Below are 19,683 nucleotides of genomic sequence, written 5' to 3'. Positions count from 1 at the left end.
AGTGTTTACACTACACCAACCAGTAACATTTGATGCCATTACTTGAAGTGAATTGGCTTTATTTTAAAAAACCAAGGATGTGTAAACAGCACTGGTCAATGGGATGGTTGGTAAAGGACTACTGGGTCAGTAAGCTCCCAATGGTAAGTGTCACATTTGGGGTACCGGTCTTATACAGCGAATAGGGCTCTAAAGCTACTTTTTAAATGGAAATTTTTGGGGCCGTCTTATACACCCCGTCGCTTTGTAGGCCGAGATATACGGTATTATGAATTGTATTTGGCGAAAAGGATAAAAAAAGAAAAGCTGAATGATATTTAGGAATATTATATGAATTATATTAGGATTAACAAAATACAACATAAATTATATTAGGAGTGTTTTATTACAAAGATTACTGGTGGTTTTCTTCCAAACTCATTACCTAACAAATGACCTCACTATTTCCACCTGTTTTAGCCTTGATGCTATTGTGAGGTCACATGACATAAAATTATTTTTTAATTTTCAGGTGATTTTACAAAAAGGGCATTTTATAATGAAAAACTGGATCTGACTTCTGTGGAGGGGCTTGGTGACCTTATCCATGCAGAGACAGAGGCACAGCGTAGACAAGCACTCCGCCAGATGGAAGGAGCACTGGCTGAACTCTACACTCGTTGGAGACAAATATTGTTGTACTGTCGAGCAAGCCTAGAAGCTTATATTGATTTTAGTGAAGATGATAATATTAAGGTAAGACTTTTAGCAGCCAACTGAGTCTATATTTAGGGCTCAGTAGATGAGCAGAGCAGTACAGTTCAGTATTTCACTGGGGCACACAAGGTAAATCCTCTTGACTGTAAGGGTTAAATAAGCCTATGCATTAGTGTCGTAGTATAATTTGGGGATTTTTATTTAGGATCCTGCCTTACAGTATATAATGGAAGTAAATGGGAGTATATATACAGTACATACGTAAATATATATATGTATATATATAGTTATATATATATATATATATATATATATATACAGTCATGCGCCGGTTAACGTCCTAGATACGTTCTTGGAAACGGGACGTTAACCGAAATGGACGTTGTCCGATCATCACATAAACTTTGTATTTATACTTACGTGTATGTGGAATACTATATACGTACATATACACTTTTACTCTTAAATCACTACTGTAATGTGATACAGGTGATTAATTTTTATCTCTTGTGCAAAATACATGATGTTTATATTAAAATTTTTCACTGTTTTACAAGGATTCCAGCAACGCTGGGCAGATGGGGGAGAGGGAGGGAGGGAGGGAGCGAGCGAGCGAGGGGGCGTGGGGGGAGGGGAGCGGTTTGATAGTTGGCACAGGCCCAGGTCTAACGCGTGTATATTTATCAGTTCTTAAGTGACTAAGCCTCTCTCCTATAAAAAGCCAGTGAAATGACCTGGGTGAATATAATTTGCAGTATTACCCCACTTTACACGGTTTCACTTTCCGCGATTTCTCATTTACGCGGTACCTTGCCAGAACCGGACATTCACTTTCCGCGGTGCATATACTCATATACGCGGTGAAGTATAATTTTTTATTTATTTATTTTTTTTTTTAGCTCACAAAATTCATACAAATTACCCGGCCAGAATATAATTTACATTGCTGGAATTCTTACAATATGATGATCATTTTGAATATAAACATCATGGATTTTGCATTAGACATACAAATTTTAGATCTAATGTAATAATTTGGTTTACACAAAGCAAATATTTTATCTTTTGTGCAAAATATATGATGTTTACATTCAAAATATTCCCTGACTTGCAAGGAATCCAGAAATGTCAATTATATTATCCTAACTTTAGTCTGAGGTATTATTTATTACTAAACGTTAAAATCTAGGGTTTTCACCCAAACATTAATCAGAGAGGTAGGAGCTAGTGAGCTGGGAAGAGGGGGGGAGGGGGATTTGAGTCCAATATTTGAATGGACATAAACCTGGCGACTGTATTTCTCTTAAATATTAATTGTGTGAGCATACCATCATAAAATTTAGATGTTATTTTTACTACAACATAGGTATTGTGTCGGAAAAAGTGGAGTTTGGGGGTCGGGCCAGTCTCTATTGGAATTAATCCCATATGTTCTGTTGTTCACTTTACGCGGTTTTCACTTTCCACGGCAACTGGGTTCAATTGACCACAGAATCGGGTATACTGTGTGTATATATATATATATATATATATATATATATATATATATATATATATATATATATATATATATATATATATATATATATATATATATATATATATATATATATATATATATATATATATATATATATATATATATATATATATATATATATATATATATATATATATATATATATATATATATATATATATATATATATATATATATATATATATATATATATTTATTTATTTATTTATTTATTTATTTATTTATTTATTTATTTATTTATTTATTTATTTATTTATTTATTTATTTATTTATTTATTATTTATTTTTATTTTTTTTTTTTTTTTTTTTTTTTTTTTTTCAAGAACACGACTCATAAATTTGGGTTTGCTTCTACAGAAAAAAACTTGAGCAGTTGTGAATAATGTGTTCACTGAAGATAATCCCTCTAGCAGGTAAACCTTGATAAAACGACCAAGCTCGATACAGGAGGCCCCCGACTTACAAACGTGTGATACGAACGAGGTTAAACTTGAAATTTACAGCATTTTTTGTACCTGATGACTTATTTTTTCTTTAAGTTGCTGTATTTTGTCATTAAATTTCTTCTTGTGTCTTAAATTAAGTGATTTTAGATGTATGTAAGGACTTAGGCTATGTTATAGTGGGATTTTAATCATCATTTTGTAAGTATGGAATGCATATAGCATGTGTTTCGACTTACGTACAAATACGACTTACACACGTCCTCAAGAACGGAACCCGTTCGTAACCTAGGGATCCCCTTAGGGTACACTAATTTTGTCAAAACTCTTTCCAAAAGAGAATATGTTCATCTTCATTTTTCCTTAACAATGACCAGTTTCATGACCATATAACAGAAACTGTATTTCACCAAGAGGACGGGGCAGCAGACAACACAAGTCTCCTTTGAATATTTAAAATTTATTCTGAAATTATTTTGTATCAGGAAAGCGTGGTAGCAGAGGTTGAAAACAAAATCTGTAAACTTATCCAAGAGCTGGAACAACACCTGATGGACAATCGTCGTGGAGAAAAACTCAGAAGTGGCCTGCATATGGCTATCCTTGGTAAACCAAATGTAGGGAAGAGTAGCTTCTTGAATATTCTGACTCAAAGGCCTGCAGCCATTGTGTCTCCTATCCCAGGTGAGTAGTTGCAATGTACAAAATTAACTCATAAATTACACCTTTTCACATATACATTGAGACATTGTTATACAGTCAGCCCTTAACATACGCGGGGGTAACGTAACAGAGATACCCGTGGATGTTAAAAATCTGCGTATATGTGCTGCCCCCCCCAAAAAAGACCTGGTCCCCCCATGTCCTTATTTACCGTATATACCTGTGTGTAGTTCAAGTTTTTAAGACCAAATTATTTGGCAAAAAATTGGGGGTCGACCTCTAAGCGGGTAATACAGTAGTTTCGTTAGGTTGAAAAATATTTACCAGTAACTACTAGTAAACAATGGAAACGATGCACCAACACACCACCAGCTGTGAGTGTCGGTACAGTTGCCAGGGCAGATCTCTTGCATCATCATCGCAAGCCCAAAGTAGCCAAATCCATGGTATGGTAGCACAGGACGATGTAAAACAAAGTATTCATTTATTAAAGTTTATTTATAGGTACTGTACATAAATTTTTGTTCATTACATTTGATACATCAATCTTTGTTAATTAAATTTGAAACAAAAGAAAACTACGTTACCGTATTTTCATTAAAATATTACATCACAAGTATATTTTACCTTAACTGTGACTGAATGAATATACGTATTCTCAGAAATAAATATGGAAATATAATATTTTTGCTGGAATGACGTACATATTTCAGTCGAAAGTGGGATAAAATCATGACGAAAACAATGACTTTCGCTTTCTTTCGTTATTCAAAAGATTTTACCGTAATCGCTTTTCGAATGGTTTTCAGTTAAAAAACTGTTGTACTCGTACTGTATTACAATAATATTCTATCCTATCATTAGCCTTATAATCCCACAACTGAAAACCATTCGAAAAGCGATTACGTTAACATCTGTTGAACGAAAGAAAGAGATAGTCATTGCTTTCGTCACAATTTTATCCCACTTTCCACTGTAATATGTACATCATTTCAGCAAAAATATTACATTTCCATGTTCTCAGAAATAAATGGTAGTTTTGTTGAAACGTAATGTACAATTTTTAATATTAATATGCAAAAATAGCTATAAAAACAATTAATACACCCGTAATGTACTGGCTGGCATCTCCACTCGTCCCTGCTCCCGCGTCCAAGGTCACCACTCCTCCCAACTCGCTCCCTGCGCTCCCTCCTCCACCTCCTCACCGTCACTACTGCCGACAACGAACACAAATGTTTTGTGAATAACTGCACCTCCACTTCCTATGTACAGTACTGAACTGTACTGTGCATTTTTACAAACAATAAACATGGTGTTACGAACCCCTCCACCCAGCACCACGAGCAACGCCATCTAGGGACGAGACACGAGTATGACTCGTCTTAGTTAACACTCCGGGGTTTCCCTTCTCCATATCCTGGTTGTTGCGTCACCTCCTCAAAGTCTTCTTTGTCAGCTCCAATTCGAGGAGAGAGGACTTGGCTCTGGGAAGTGACCACAGGATCATCTATCCTCTAAACCTACGTCGCAGTGACTACCTACCGTCTTCTACAATACTCAGCCTTACTCGTCAGCCATCTCAGCTCCTCACTTAAGTACTTTTATCTTGTATTGCCTCCCCCACGTCCACTTGCTTCAAAATTGTTTATGTTGTATTAATATGTATATACTGTTAATGTTTAGGTTAAGTTTGGTTAAGGGTAATTTATAAGCTGAATATTTTGTTTAGGGATTTATGGTACTTTATTATACACAACGAAAACTCGCATCCTTTGTCTACCCTTTTATAGTCCGATTGTCTTTGTTTTTTTGTTTTTTTTGTTACCTGTTGGGATCTGGGTAGACGTATAACTATATTCTAAATCCCCAACTCGTAACAATGGCAAGAAAAGCTATTAAAAAAAAAAGAGATAAAAATTTCACTTTACTGTACAGTACCTATCCTCGGCGACAGGACGGGGGTCATCGGACTCATCGTCACTCAATTCCATAACGGGTGGTGAAGTGGGGGCGACGGTGGATTCAGCTGCTTCCTCACTGCCGCCAGTGATTGATGGTGTTAAATCTCTCCTTCGGTGATCAAAGAACATGGTGATAGGGAGTTGTCGCCTCTTTCTTTCATTTCTTCCATGATGTTTTTGTATGGAGCGAAAACGTCATCTATCCCTCACATGAATTTCAGGGCACGCACCATGGAGGGGTCCATACTATAGGCCAGGTTTTTCAGTGCCTCAATATTCCTGGTCATCTCCCCCAACTTCTCCAACTTTATTTCTTGGTGCTCTTCCTCATCCTCTTTCCCTTTCGCTTCCTCTTCCTCTTCCTTGCCTGAGTCTACTAACTCCTGTAGATCCTCCTCGCTCAGCTCAGTGTCGTGCTCTTCAATTAGCTCCCTAATCTCGTCCTCTGCCATGTCCTGGAAGCCTTCAGCAGCCACTTTCCTTGACAGTGCCAGGGTCTTTCTGAATATTTTCATTAAAATCCATCAAAATCATTTTCCTTGTCATCGTCTTAAGCACCAAACAGCTCCTCCCAGTCTTCTCCTTGAACAGGGCTAGAGGGTACGTGTTTTTCGAATCGTTTTCAATTAAAAAATGTTACAGCACATGTATATTTTACCTAAACTGTGCCTGAATGAATATATTCTCAGAAATAAATAGTAGTTTTGCTGAAACGTGATGTATTTCAATGTAAAATAGGATAAAATACATGACGAAAACAAAAGACTTTACCTAACCTTCCAATGTTCAAGAGATGTTACTCGTTTTTTTAATAGTTTTCGGTTAAAATACTGTTATATTACAATGATATTATATTCATACTGTGCTTGATATACTACATTCACGGAAATGTAATATTTTTGCTGAAATGTCGTACGTATTACAGTGGAAAGTGGGATAAAATCGTGACGAAAACAATGACTTTCGCTTTCTTTCGTTCAAAAGATGTTACCGTAATCGCTTTTCGAATGATTTTCAGTTAAAAAAACTGTTGCATCATAAGTGAATTAGGATAGAATATTATTGTAATACAACAGTTTTATAACTGAAAACCATTCGAAAAGCGATTACGGTAACATCTTTTGAATGAAAGAAAGCGAGTCATTGCTTTCGTCACTTTCCACTGTAATACTTACGTCATTTAAGCAAAATATTACATTTCCATATTCTCAGAAATAAATAGTAGTTTTGCTGAAATGTAATGCATTTCAATGTAAATTAGGATAAACTACATGAAAACAAAAGACTTTACCTAACCTTCCGATGTTCAAGATATGTTACTCGTTTTTTTAGTAGTTTTCGGTTAAAATACAGTCGGCCCTTAACATTCGCAGGGGTTAGGTAACAGATACCCGTGAATGTTAAAAATCCGTGTATTATTGCTGCCCCCCTAAAAAATCCCTGGCCCCCATGTCCTTATTTACCGTATATACCTGTGTGTAGTTCGAGTTTTTAAGACCAAATTATTTGGCAAAAATTGGGGGTCGACCTCTAAACGGGTAATAGTTTCGTTAGGTTGAAAAATATTTACCAGTAACTACCAGTAAACAATGGAAACGATGTACCAACACACCACCAGCTGTGAGTGTCGGTACAGTTGCCAGGGCAGATCTCTTGCGAGCCCAAAGTAGCCAAATCCATGGTATGGTAGCACAGGACGATGTAAAACAAAGTATTCATTTATTAAAGTTAATTTATAGATACTGGACATAAATTTTTGTTCATTACATTTGAAACATCAATCTTTGTTAATTAAATTTGAAACGAGAAAACTACGATACTGGATTTTCATTAAAATATTACATCACAAGTATATTTCACCTTAACTGTGACTGAATGAATATATTCTCGGAAATAAATATGGAAATGTAATATTTTTGCTGGAATGACTTACATATTATAGTGGGAAATGGGATAAAATCATGACGAAAGACTTTCGCTTTCTTTCGTTGTTCAAAATATTTTACCGTAATCGCTTTTCGAATGGTTTTCAGTTATAAAACTGTTGTATTACAATAATATTCTATCCTATCATTAGCCTTATAATCCCACAACTGAAAACCATTCGAAAAGCGATTACGGTAACATCCTTTGAACGAAAGAAAGAGATAGTCATTGCTTTCGTCACTTTCCACTGTAATACGTACGTCATTTCAGCAAAATATTACATTTCCATGTTCTCAGAAATAAATGGCAGTTTTGTTGAAACGTAATGTACAGTATTTAACATTAAAATGCAAAAATAGCTATAAAAACAATTAATACACCGATAATGTACTGGCTGGCATCTCCACTCGTCCCTGCTTCCGCCAGTCACCTCCTCCCCGCTCTATCCCTCCGCCTCCTCCCCGCTCTATCCCTCCGCCTCCTCCACATCATCACTACTGTTGTATTGCAATAATATTCTATCCTAATTGACTTGAATAAATACTACGATACCATATTTCTGAATATTTTCATTAAAATCCATCCAAATCATTTTCCTTGCCATCGGCAGCACCAAACAGCTTCTCCCAGTCCTCTCCTTGAACAGGGCTAGAGGGTACGTGTTTTTCGAATCGTTTTCAATTAAAAAAATGTTACATCACACGTATATTTTACCTAAACTGCGCCTGAATGAATATATTCTTGGAAATAAATAGTAATTTTGCTGAAACGTGATGTATTTCAATGTAAAATAGGATAAAATACATGACGAAAACAAAAGACTTCACCTAACCTTCCAATGTTCAAGAGATGTTACTCGTTTTTTTAATAGTTTTCGGTTAAAATACTGTTATATTACAATGATATTATATTCATACTGTGCTTGATATACTACATTCACAGAAATGAAATATTTTTGCTGAAATGACGTAAGTATTACAGTGGAATGTGGGACAAAATCGTGACGAAAACAATGACTTTCGCTTTCTTTCGTTCAAAAGATGTTACCGTAATCGCTTTTCGAATGGTTTTCAGTTAAAAACTGTTGCATCACAAGTGAATTAGGATAGAATATTATTGTAATAAAACAGTTTTTTAACTGAAAACCATTCGAAAAGCGATTACGGTAACATCTTTTGAGCGAAAGAAAGCGAGTCATTGCTTTCGTCACTTTCCACTGTAATACGTACGTCATTTCAGCAAAATATTACATTTCCATATTCTCAGAAATAAATAGTACTTTTGCTGAAACGTGATGTATTTCGATGTAAATTAGGATAAAATACATGACGAAAACAAGAGACTTTACTTAACCTTCCGATGTTCAAGAGATGTTACTCGTTTTTTTAGTAGTTTTCGGTTAAAATACTCTTATATTAGTGATATTCTATTCATACTGTGCTTGATATAATACATTCACGGAAATGTAATATATTTGCAACTACAATGCTGATGTCAACACAAGTGTGGTTACAGCGAGACTGACTGAGTGAGGGAGAGCTATGCGTGTGTGTGTGAGGTTGCGGGAGCGGGCGGTGTCCCGTGTTCGGTGCCGCGCGCGAGTTGAATGTACTTCAATTACTTCAATGTACAGATAATTCCTCTGGCGGGGTAATCCGCGTATTTGCAAATCCGTGTATTATAAACCCGCGTATGTTAAGGGCCGACTGTATATCTATTTGACAAATTTCATAACCGAATGACAGAACACATATTGAATGATAATGTAAAATAATTGTTCGTTCATGCTAATGGAAATGATTGACATAAGTTATGAAATTGACAGCCGTGAACAATAAACCGACAGTCTTCATATAGTTTGAGAATAACAATTGGAGAATGACATACCACCAACAGTTATTTTAGATTGTCATTCGATATGTGTTCTGTCATTCGGTTATGAAATTTGTCAAATAGGTATATTACAATGTCTTGACGTATATTTGAAACGGTGTATTTACTGTGATTCTTTTTATTAAGTAAAATATTTTATCAAAATTTCCATGCTTGCATGGGTTAGCTGTAATTTCCTGATGACAGCTCTCCATGCTGCATGATCTGTTTCTTGCAGTCTCTCTTTTCAGGTTCCTAACTTTAATGTCTTTCTTACAATCTCTCCCCATGTCATTCTTGGCCTACCCCTGGCTCTCCTTCCCTCCACATTCAGGCTCATGCACCTCTTGACATAATGGGTATTATCCATTCTCTCCACATGCCTAAACCATCTCAACCTGTCTCTATGCAGAACTTTGTCAAAACTTTCAATATCCAGCTGCCCTCTGAGCTCTGAATAGGACCTCCTGTCTTTCAGTGTCACATTACACATCCACCTCACCATTCTCATTTAGGCTTGCTCAAAGCTACTTATGTCATTCTCTTTAACTGCCAATGTTTCACTGCCAAATAACATCACACCAGCCACATACATTCTTCCTTTCACTCAGAGGAAAAGTTCTTGTCGTGAAAAATGGCAGCAACTCCCAAACTCTCCCCCCAGCCACGTCTGACTCTTGGAACGGAGTAGGTTTCAGCTTCATAGCTGGCACTGATCATATCACCCAGGTAACAAAATTAATTGACACAGTCCTGCAACATACTGCCATCTACTCCACTCCACCTCTTGCCTTCCACACTCATTTCACATTATTGAACTGCTGCCAAAACCTTTCTTGCAGATACAGTAGCACATGGCCATTTTCCACTTAACATCATGGGTCTCTCATCAACACCAATAACAGTAATCTGTCTGTTAGCCATAATCTTTGATTCCTGGAAATTTCCAATACCCAGATTTTTTTTTTTTTTTTTTAGCAGTCATAAATTCCCAGTAAAATTTTTCCATTCTGGGCATGGGAACAAATTTCCAAGGATTGCACCATCGGCATTTCTGGAAAATTTTGAGAAAATCTCTCCATTCTATGTATGGGAACAAATTTTAGAAAGATTGCATCATGTTTCCGAAATGGGGATTTGTGCAAGGCACGCAGATGGGTAGGCACAGAGTGCTCGTGAGCTACAATTGGTCACTACTGTCATGTGACTGCATAGGATACCTATGATTGGCTGATGTATCTAACAGCCAGTCTCCTCAAACACTTGCATCATGACACTCTTAGTTCATTGTTTGCTCCCATTGTATAAGCTTGTTTGCCCACTCACAGCTGTTTTTGCATACCATCTGTGTTGTGCAATACAGTACAGTGACCCCTCGGTTAACGAACTCAATCCGTTCCAGAAGGTCGTTCGTTAACCGAAAAGTTCGTTAACCGAAACCATTGTTTCAATGGGTTTTTGGGTAATTGGTTCCAGCTCACCGAAAATTTCCTAAATTCAACAAAAATGGTAGAAAAGTTCACTTACTTTGAGGTGTGTATGTAGAAGGCTCCTGGATGATGATGATGATGATGATGGGATTTAGAATGGGGGTGGAGGAGAAGGAAGAAGAGAAGGCATTGGGGTGGAAGAGAAGTCACCCCATGGCGCCATTTCACTCATAAAATTTTAGCTCTCTTGGTGTAATTCAAGATTATTTTCTTTAAATCAACACTGCACTGCATTATATATTGTCAATATGTAAAATATATTTCAAAATGACCAATAATTTGCTTGGAAACACAGATAAAAGCGTTTAGTTGAAGAGAGTCTCAAGCAAGATGTTACCTCCAGTGAAAACAGAGAGAGACTAACGCCTGTTTGCTGTGCTAAGAGGCTGGATGCCGCGCATTAAACTAGTCACTTTACCTTCAATTATGTTCAATAATTGTTAAAATGACTAAAAAATTGAATATTAAACTTTTAAAATTATTGAATAGTATAAACTTCTTGATATTTACTAAAATAGTAAGGAATTTAAGCCCTAGAACCGATTAATGTATTGGCGGACTGATACTAAAGCTGGTTGCCTGGTCAGTGCAAGCAAAAACATGTTGAGGTCGGTTCGTAAGAAATTTGTTAACCGAATTGAAGATCCTTATGGAAGGCAATTCGTTAACCGAAATTTCATTAAACGAGGGGTCACTGTACTGTACATTACTGTGCCAGTATACAATCAGCCAAGAATACAAATAAAGCAGTGTTTAAGATGTAAAAAGAGATTACAGTTACATAAACAGGACTGTACTGTACATTCAGTAAGTGAAAGTACTGTAACAGAGGTACAATACTGTACACTACATAGCAGAGTGGACAGTGTATGCTAATGTGTAGAGGGTGTATGTACAGTATACAGTGCATGTAAAATCCTCCTTCATGGAGGGAGAGGAGGGTGACAGTTAGCAACACCTGCTACAGGACAAAGGCAGGCCATCCTCTATCATTATACTACCATTTGGCATGCCTACATCACAAGTTTGGGGCCAGATGTGTTTTGGATTTCAGAACGGTAGTACGGTACATATACCGGGGTCTGTGGCAGCACCCTGTAAGCAAACTCATATATATTTCTGCAATGAACCTTATGAATATTAATTAAAAATTACATACAAAGTACAGTACTGTATACCCGTAATAGAATTAACAAAACATTAAATATAAACAAAATACAATACAGTAGTACCCCGCTTAACGCGGTCAATAAAACCCACAGGGTACCGTGTTAAGTGAAAACCGCGCTAAGTGAACAACAGAACATATGGGATTAATTCCAATAGAAACTGGCCCGATCCCCAAACTCCACTTTTTCCGACACAATACCTATGTTCTAGTAAAAATAACATCTCAATTTTATGATGGTACATGCACACAATTAATACTTAAGAGAAATAGAGAAATACAGTCGCCAAGTTAATGTCCATTCAAATAATGGACTCAACTCCCTCCCCCTCTTCTCACACTACACTGCTGGCTCTTCCCTCTCTGAGAAATTTTTGGGGGAAAACCACTAAATTTTAATTAATAATACCTCAAACTAAAGTTAGGATAATACAATTGACATTGCTGGATTCCTTGTAAGACCAGGAATATTTTGAATGTAAATGTCATATATTTTGCACAAAAGATAACATATTTACTCAGAGTAAACATTATATCTAAAATTTGTATATCTAATGCAAAATCTATGATGTTTATATTCAAAATGATCACCAAATTGTAAGAATTCCAGCAATGGAAATTATATTCTGGCCGGGTAATTTGTATGAATTTTATGAGCTAAAACAAATATCTTCAGTTAATAAAAAAAAAATATTCTTCACGACACTATCTGTCAATCAAAGTACCCCACCTTGCCTCGCCCCCCTCTTCCAACCGCGCGGTCAGTCCCAACCCTCCCCCCCACCCCCCACCAATCCTCCCTTCAAGAGATGTTGGGTGAAAAAACTAAATTTTAACATTTAGTATTAAATAATACCTCAGATTAAAGTTAGGATAATATAATTGACATTGCTGGATTCCTTGTAAGACCAGGAATATTTTGAATATAAATGTCATATATTTTGCACAAAAGATAACATATTTACTCAGAGTAAACATTACATCTAAAATTTGCATGTCTAATGCAAAATCTATGATGTTTATATTCAAAATGATCATCAAATTATAAGAATTCCAGCAATGTAAATTATATTCTGACCGGGTAATTTGTATGAATTTTATGAGCTAAAACAAATATCTTCAGTTAATAAAAAAAAAATATTCTTCACACGGTAACAGATGGTCAGTCGGTCCCTCCCTCCCCCCCACCCCCCACCAGCCGTCCCTACCAGATGTGTGGGAAAACCAGAATATTTACCTTTTTAGTAATAAATAATACCTCAAACTAAAGTTAGGATAATATAATTGACATTGCTGGATTCCTTGTATGCCCAGGAATATTTTACACAAAAAATAACATATTTACTCAGAGTAAACATTATATCTAAAATTTGTATGTCTAATGCAAAATCTATGATGTTTATATTCAAAATGATCATCATATTGTAAGAATTCCAGCAATGTAAATTATATTCTGGCCGGGTAATTTGTATGAATTTTATGAGCTAAAACAGGCAGTCAGGCAGGGTGGCGGGTGGGGGGTGGGGCGAATCTAAAAATAGCTCTCGAGCCGGACACTCACCGCGTATACGTGGAAAAAACCCGCTTTAAGTGAAAGTTCGGCTCTGGCGAGGCACCGCGTATACGGTAAAAAGCGCTAAGCGAAACCGCGTTAAGCGGGGTAATACTGTACTGTACAATATACTATACAATAGTAAATAAAAAAGGATAAAATATTTTAACACTTATTTCGAGGTGTGTAATGTCTTCTTCAAATTATTCGCTATCTTGCAAGATAGCAATGAAAGTTATATTTTGTTAAGTTTAGTTTGATATTTTATAAAATAAAAACTTTAAGACTATAACTAACTTCACCACTGGGAAGGGGGAGGTGAGGTGTTGACAGCCAGGCAGGGGGAAGGAGGGGTGGGTGAGTTGAGGTATTGACCAGCCAGCGAGGAGATTACCCAGTGCATTGTTATCGGTCATATAGAGGGAGTTTTTTCGCTTATAAAATGTCAATGAATTTACTTGGCAGAATATAACTTACATTGCTGGACTCCTTGTAAGTTAGTGATTAATTTGAGTATAAACATGCTGCGGTTTGCACTCGACATAATTTTTTTATTTATTATTTTATTATTTAGTACATTTGAGTACAGTACAGGTTTGCCCTAAGGACAATTATTTTTTTTGCTTGTTTTACAATATGTATTTGGGATGGTGTGTTTATGTAAATGAGTAAAAATAAATGAAGAAAGTTACGTATATCTACCCCAAAATACGAGTTGAAAAACTTGTACTTAAATGTACTACACTAAAGGACTAAGCTTTTTAAAATCTTGTGCAAAATATATGATGTCTATATTCAAACTATTTGCTGTCTTGCAAGGATTCCAGCAATGCAAGTTATGTTATGCTGAGATACAACTGACGCCTCACACCTACGTGGATCAAGCTTCGGCCGCTTCGGGTCATGTTTGGTGTCACTCTGGGTATGTCGTGCACACGAGTGATGCTCCACGAAAAATTTTTCGGTTTTCAGAGCTTTTTGGATTTCGGAATTGCGGATAAGGGATTGTGAACCTGTAGTATATTTTGTTTCTTTACAATAGATTGTACAGGTTGTACCTCTCTAGTCCGGCAACCTCGGGACCTGACCGGTGCCGGACCATGGAAATTGCCGGACCATGGAAATTCACCCTTTTCCTGGATAGATAGTGACTTGTGCTTATGCCTGGAAGCACTAGCACCACTTTCTCTGCGTCATGGTCTCTTTGAAGACATATTGAAGGGTTAAATGTCGTATAGTAGCTTCTTAAATTTCGCGAGTTTTTAATTCTTAACGTATTTTATTGGAACACACAAAAAAATAAATAAATAAAAATTTTGACGGCGGAAACTTGAATTTCGACGGGTTTGAACGGCCCGCCAACGTGCAGACGACGTGCATAATCGTGTAAACAGCGTCATTTCTCTTATGTACAAAAGATTCATTATTGTTTATTACTGAATGTCTTTTTTATTGAATTAATGTTTATGTGTGCAAAATGAGCAATACAATTCATTAATAATACGTAGAATATTAAAACACACGAGGAAATGACACAGCATTGTTTTCGTTGATTACAAAACCAGTGACTGACTGGTTCTACATATAAAACTGAAGAAAATAAGACCTTGGTTGTAGCTGTAGTAAAATTAATATGGTTGTTTTAAGTAATGTTATTTAATGTTAATAAATGGAACAATAGAAGTAGCTAACGATAATGGTAAAGAAAAAGAGAGATCGCATATGTAAGTGCGCATGCGCACACGTGAAAACATATCGTCATTACTTTACATAAGAATATGAAAGCAACACTTATTTACTGTTCATATATATTTTAATTAATGTTTCTGAATTTGTTTTTATTGAATTAATGTACGTGTGTGCAAAATTAACAATACAATTTATTAATAATACGTGGAATATTAGAGGAGACGAGACGGCTGCCGGCATTGTTTATGTTAAAGCTTACGAAACCAGTGACTGATTGGTTCTACATATAAAACTGAAGAAAATAAGACCCTGAGTTTAGCTGTAGTAAAATTAATGTAAAAAATGAATATGGTTGCTTGAAGTACCTGTAATGTTATTTAATGTTAATAAATGGAACAATATAAGTGGCTAACCATTAATGGTAAAAAAAAAAGTGAGACTGCTCGTATGTAAGTGCGCACATGTGAAAATATATCGTCATTACTCTACATAAGAATATGAAAGCAACACTTATTTACTGCTCATATATATTGAAGGGTTAAATGTTGTACTCTGTATAGACAAGCAGAGAGAGAGAGAGAGTGCAGCCGAACTGCCGGATGTAAACAAACCTTAATTTCCCGCGGCTTTTTTTTTTTTAAGGGGATTAGCCCAGCCGGGCATAGGTCACTGACCCACATTGGGGCCTGAGGGGCAAAAATTTAATACTCCTGTAATAATAATAATATTCAGATAAGTAAAAAAAAAAAATAAAAAAAAAAAAATAATAATAATAATAATAATGCTGCCTATCTACCTATTGGACAAACCAAAATCGTTCCGGACCACAGAATGCCGGACTAGAGAGGTACAACCTGTATGTGTATAGTGGTGATTGCATATATACAGCTCTGTGTTTGTCCGTGGGAGATGCTTAGTTTAGACTCCTGGAAATCTTTCCCCAGTACAGGGAGGAAAATTCCAAAGGGTGGGGGATTTCTGAGTCAAGTTGCCTAAAAACATTGAACCTACTGTAATTTTTTACCTAAACTTGACACTCAGGTTTTTATATACCATATGATTTATTTTATCCACTCAGGGTTTTAACATCCTTAGGAAAAAGTAAATTTTTCCAAGGTCTCTCATATACTCACAGCAGCTGTTGTTGCCAGGTACTCTCATACACTTGGCAGCAGTGTGTACCACACTGATCTCAGCTGTGACACATTTCCATTCACTCCAAAAATATCTCCATGTGATAATGTAAAAAAAAAATTTAATATACAATAAATTTATTCTAACAGACTTTTAGATAAGCTATTTAGGATTATTTTGTTAGAAAAATTATGTTTCTAAGTTAATTAAAACTGATTTTATAGACTCTGGTATTAAAAGCTTTTGTTTAAGGATCTTTTATTGAAACAGTCTTGTAGAGAATTTATTCAAGATTATTATGGTACCAAATTCATCTGTCAAGCATAATTAGTATAGATTCTGTGAATAAAAGTTTATACCCCTTTTCACTAGCTGTAAATATTTTCGCTCGTGACCGCAACCTAAATGTAATGGGAGAGTGTCTGTCCAGGCGAGGTGTGTAGTTTAGACTCCCAAAAAACTTTCCCCAGTACCCGGAAAAATTCCCGGGATGAGAAAATTCGTCTCCATATTTGGAAGTCTCTCAATCCCGGAACCGCTCTGCACCAATTATTCTGGCTATCGGGGATAATACATTTGTTTTCACCACACTCATTTTCCGGCTCTTTGCCTATATTCCATCCTTCCATTTCTTAAATTTCTCCACTGCTTCTTCAATACTATCCGCTGTTTGCACCAAGTCTTAAGCATACAACAGCTCCCAGGGCAGGCCAGTCATAAAGTCCCATGATATTGCCTCCAACACTATGGTAATAGAAGTAGGTTCAATACAGACCCCTGATGGATTCCTACTTTTACCTCAATTTCCTCACCATTTACTCTCACAAAGGTTTTTGAGCCCTCATTTACAGCAATGCCATAACCATTCAAATAAGGTACTCCAGAATTTTTAGCTTTCTCATTGCCCACTTACCCCTGAACATGGTACCCTGTTAAATGCCTTCTTAAATCTATAAATATGAAGTACAATTTTCTCTCTTTCCCTCGAAGTGTATTAAGATTTATCATGACATATCTTCACATAAGGTACAGTAATAAGAGCTTTTTTCACAAGAATGTGAAATATTTTTGGCATAATTTGTTACGTGTTGTGAGTTGGTCCAAAAACTAGAACACAATACAGTACTAAATATTTCCAGGTACAACTCGGGATGTGGTTGAAACTTCCTTAGATCTGGGTGGCTACCCAGTCATCATCAGTGACACAGCAGGTCTTCGACAAACAGATGACATTGTTGAGATTGAGGGAGTGAAGAGAGCGCTGACCAAAGCCCGTCAATCAGATATTGCAGTGATCATTCTAGAGGCACCTGAAGTTTTACCTCTTGTTAAATGTGAATCCTTCAGTTGGGACACATTTTTTAGTGACTACCTCAAAGAAATAGAAATCTATAATTGTGATGAAGTTGACACTAGAAACAATTTTGTTGATGAATCATTTAATTGGATCAGAAATAAAGATCATATTACATTGATTAATAAAATGGACCTCATTGACTGTGTTGAGGATAGGGATTTGCTGGTAAAAGTTCTCAAAGATTCGTGTGTTTTACTTTCTCTTAAAACACAAGAGGGTATTGAGACCTCGCTCCACAAGTTAAAGGACCTTTGTGCTTCTCTTTGTGAGATGGGAACTGCAGAAAATCCCACATTAACAGCAGCCAGACACAGAACACATATTTCAGCATGTTTAAAATCTCTGAAAATTATAATTGGTTCTGATTATAATATTCAGACAAATATGAATTTGTGTAGAAAACATAGAGGGTCAAAAAAGGATCTGGAACCACAGACTATTAATTTTTCTCATCAGTCATTCTGCTCAAATAAGGTTACAACATTTATTGATAATCATTCTTTCAGCAAGACTGTTAATCAACAACATTTTCAAGATGAAGCTTCAGATGATGATGAATCAATTAATCTTCTGCGCTCAGAGGAGACAATAGTGGTGGCTGCCCACTACCTCCACATAGCAACTACCAGTCTTAGTCACATCACCGGACAAATCACCACAGAGGACATCCTTAGTCATATCTTTATGTCATTTTGTATTGGAAAATAAAAAAAATTTTCTTGGTAAATTCTATATGGAGCAAATACAAAACACTGAAGAATATAAGGAATTTGAAAGAGCCCTCAGATTATGTAATGATAATTCGTTGAATAGTTTTACCAAATATTGTAAAATACATATATGCACACAAAGTCCTCATTTACATTGTTGGTGCATTCCTAGAAAACACATAAGATGAATTGATGAAAATTGGTCTACAGTATTTCCTCACTTTAAACAAGAGATTCTTTCCTAGAAAAGGCCATTAACACAAATTTTTTTTAACATGGTACAAAGGTTCAAGACAACCATTTTCTCCCTAATTGACAGGCACAGTAATACATAAATATACATTAATATAATTCAATAGAAATACAGTATAAATGAGCAGATTTTTATATAACTGGAGGATGATGATGCAGGATACGGTGGCCTGTGAGATGGTTACATATTTTGTCATTCGTATATGTACAGTACGCCCGGATAATTCACAGATTTTTTTTCACGGTCCTCTATTATTTGTGGATGACACCCTGGATGTACCCAAGAATGTTTGTGGGTACAGTGAGTTCTGCTATAACGCGTGTTTCGATAACGCAAATATGCTCTTACGCGATTTATGAACAGAGGAACGATATTTGTATAACGCGAAAGCTTGTTTGCTGTAACGCGATTTTTGCTTACTATTTCTCCAATTTTGTGTTATTTACTGTGAATATGGTAAAGAAGAATATCTCCAAGAAGCGTTCTGGTGATCGAATTCCCGGTGATGATCGTAAAAGAAAGGATATAACACTTGAAGAGAAGCTCGATGTTATCAACCTCAAAATCACCCTTCTCCCCCATCAAGTTATATTCATATTTTTTCAAGGTAAAGTGTAACATTTACTGAATGATTTCATTATTAGATATGAATGTAACATTTATTTAGACTATGCTATCCTTTGTGTTAGGCTAACTACGAATTTTTTTTTATTTTGAGTAATCTGCAAATAACCCTATTTTCTCCATAATCCCTGTTATTTCTATTACGCGATTTTCTATAACACGATATTTTACAAGAACACAACTATCACGTTATAGCAGAACTGACTGTAGTTTTAAAGTTGCCGGTACAGGGAGCATGCGAGTTTTGTGGTGTCCCGCAAGGTGTCTCTCTTGTCCAGGGAGGCTGGCCCATGCTCGCCCTCTCCCTCCCCCTCAGTCCGGGCTAAACATTTGTACGTCTCGCGTTTATGCTACTCTCCTCTCGTAACAACTGTGCTCCGCGTGCTTGTTATGTCTCCCAAGCGCCCTCAACCACTTTCATCCTCATCATCATTTTCATTGTGATGTTTATCAGTGACAGGGGAGAGGAAAAGAAGATTTACACAAACAGCCAGAATGGAATGGTGAGTGTTAAAGTATTTCTTTATAACAGTTGTTTTTTATTATGTTATCCTAGGAAAATAAATGGTTTATATAATTTGTTTATCACTGAATCCGTACTA

At 36.1% G+C, this 19,683-nt stretch overlaps 1 protein-coding gene across 1 annotated transcript; it reads left to right on the top strand.

Moving 5' to 3' along the window:
- Positions 1-511: 511 nt before the first annotated feature.
- LOC121857573 (tRNA modification GTPase GTPBP3, mitochondrial-like) lies at positions 512-18,933 on the top strand (the record flags this gene model as incomplete). The annotated part of the gene is given in 3 exon segments (XM_042353652.1): positions 512-735; positions 3,165-3,363; positions 17,277-18,933. Coding segments are annotated over 3 exon segments (1,349 nt in total), but the record flags the coding sequence as incomplete, so codon positions are not given.
- Positions 18,934-19,683: the final 750 nt, after the last annotated feature.

Source organism: Homarus americanus, unplaced genomic scaffold, assembly GCF_018991925.1.
Source record: "Homarus americanus isolate GMGI-L3 unplaced genomic scaffold, GMGI_Hamer_2.0 scaffold9229, whole genome shotgun sequence".
In the NCBI taxonomy this organism is placed as follows: domain Eukaryota; kingdom Metazoa; phylum Arthropoda; class Malacostraca; order Decapoda; family Nephropidae; genus Homarus; species Homarus americanus.
This window is presented reverse-complemented; position numbering and strand designations above follow the sequence as displayed.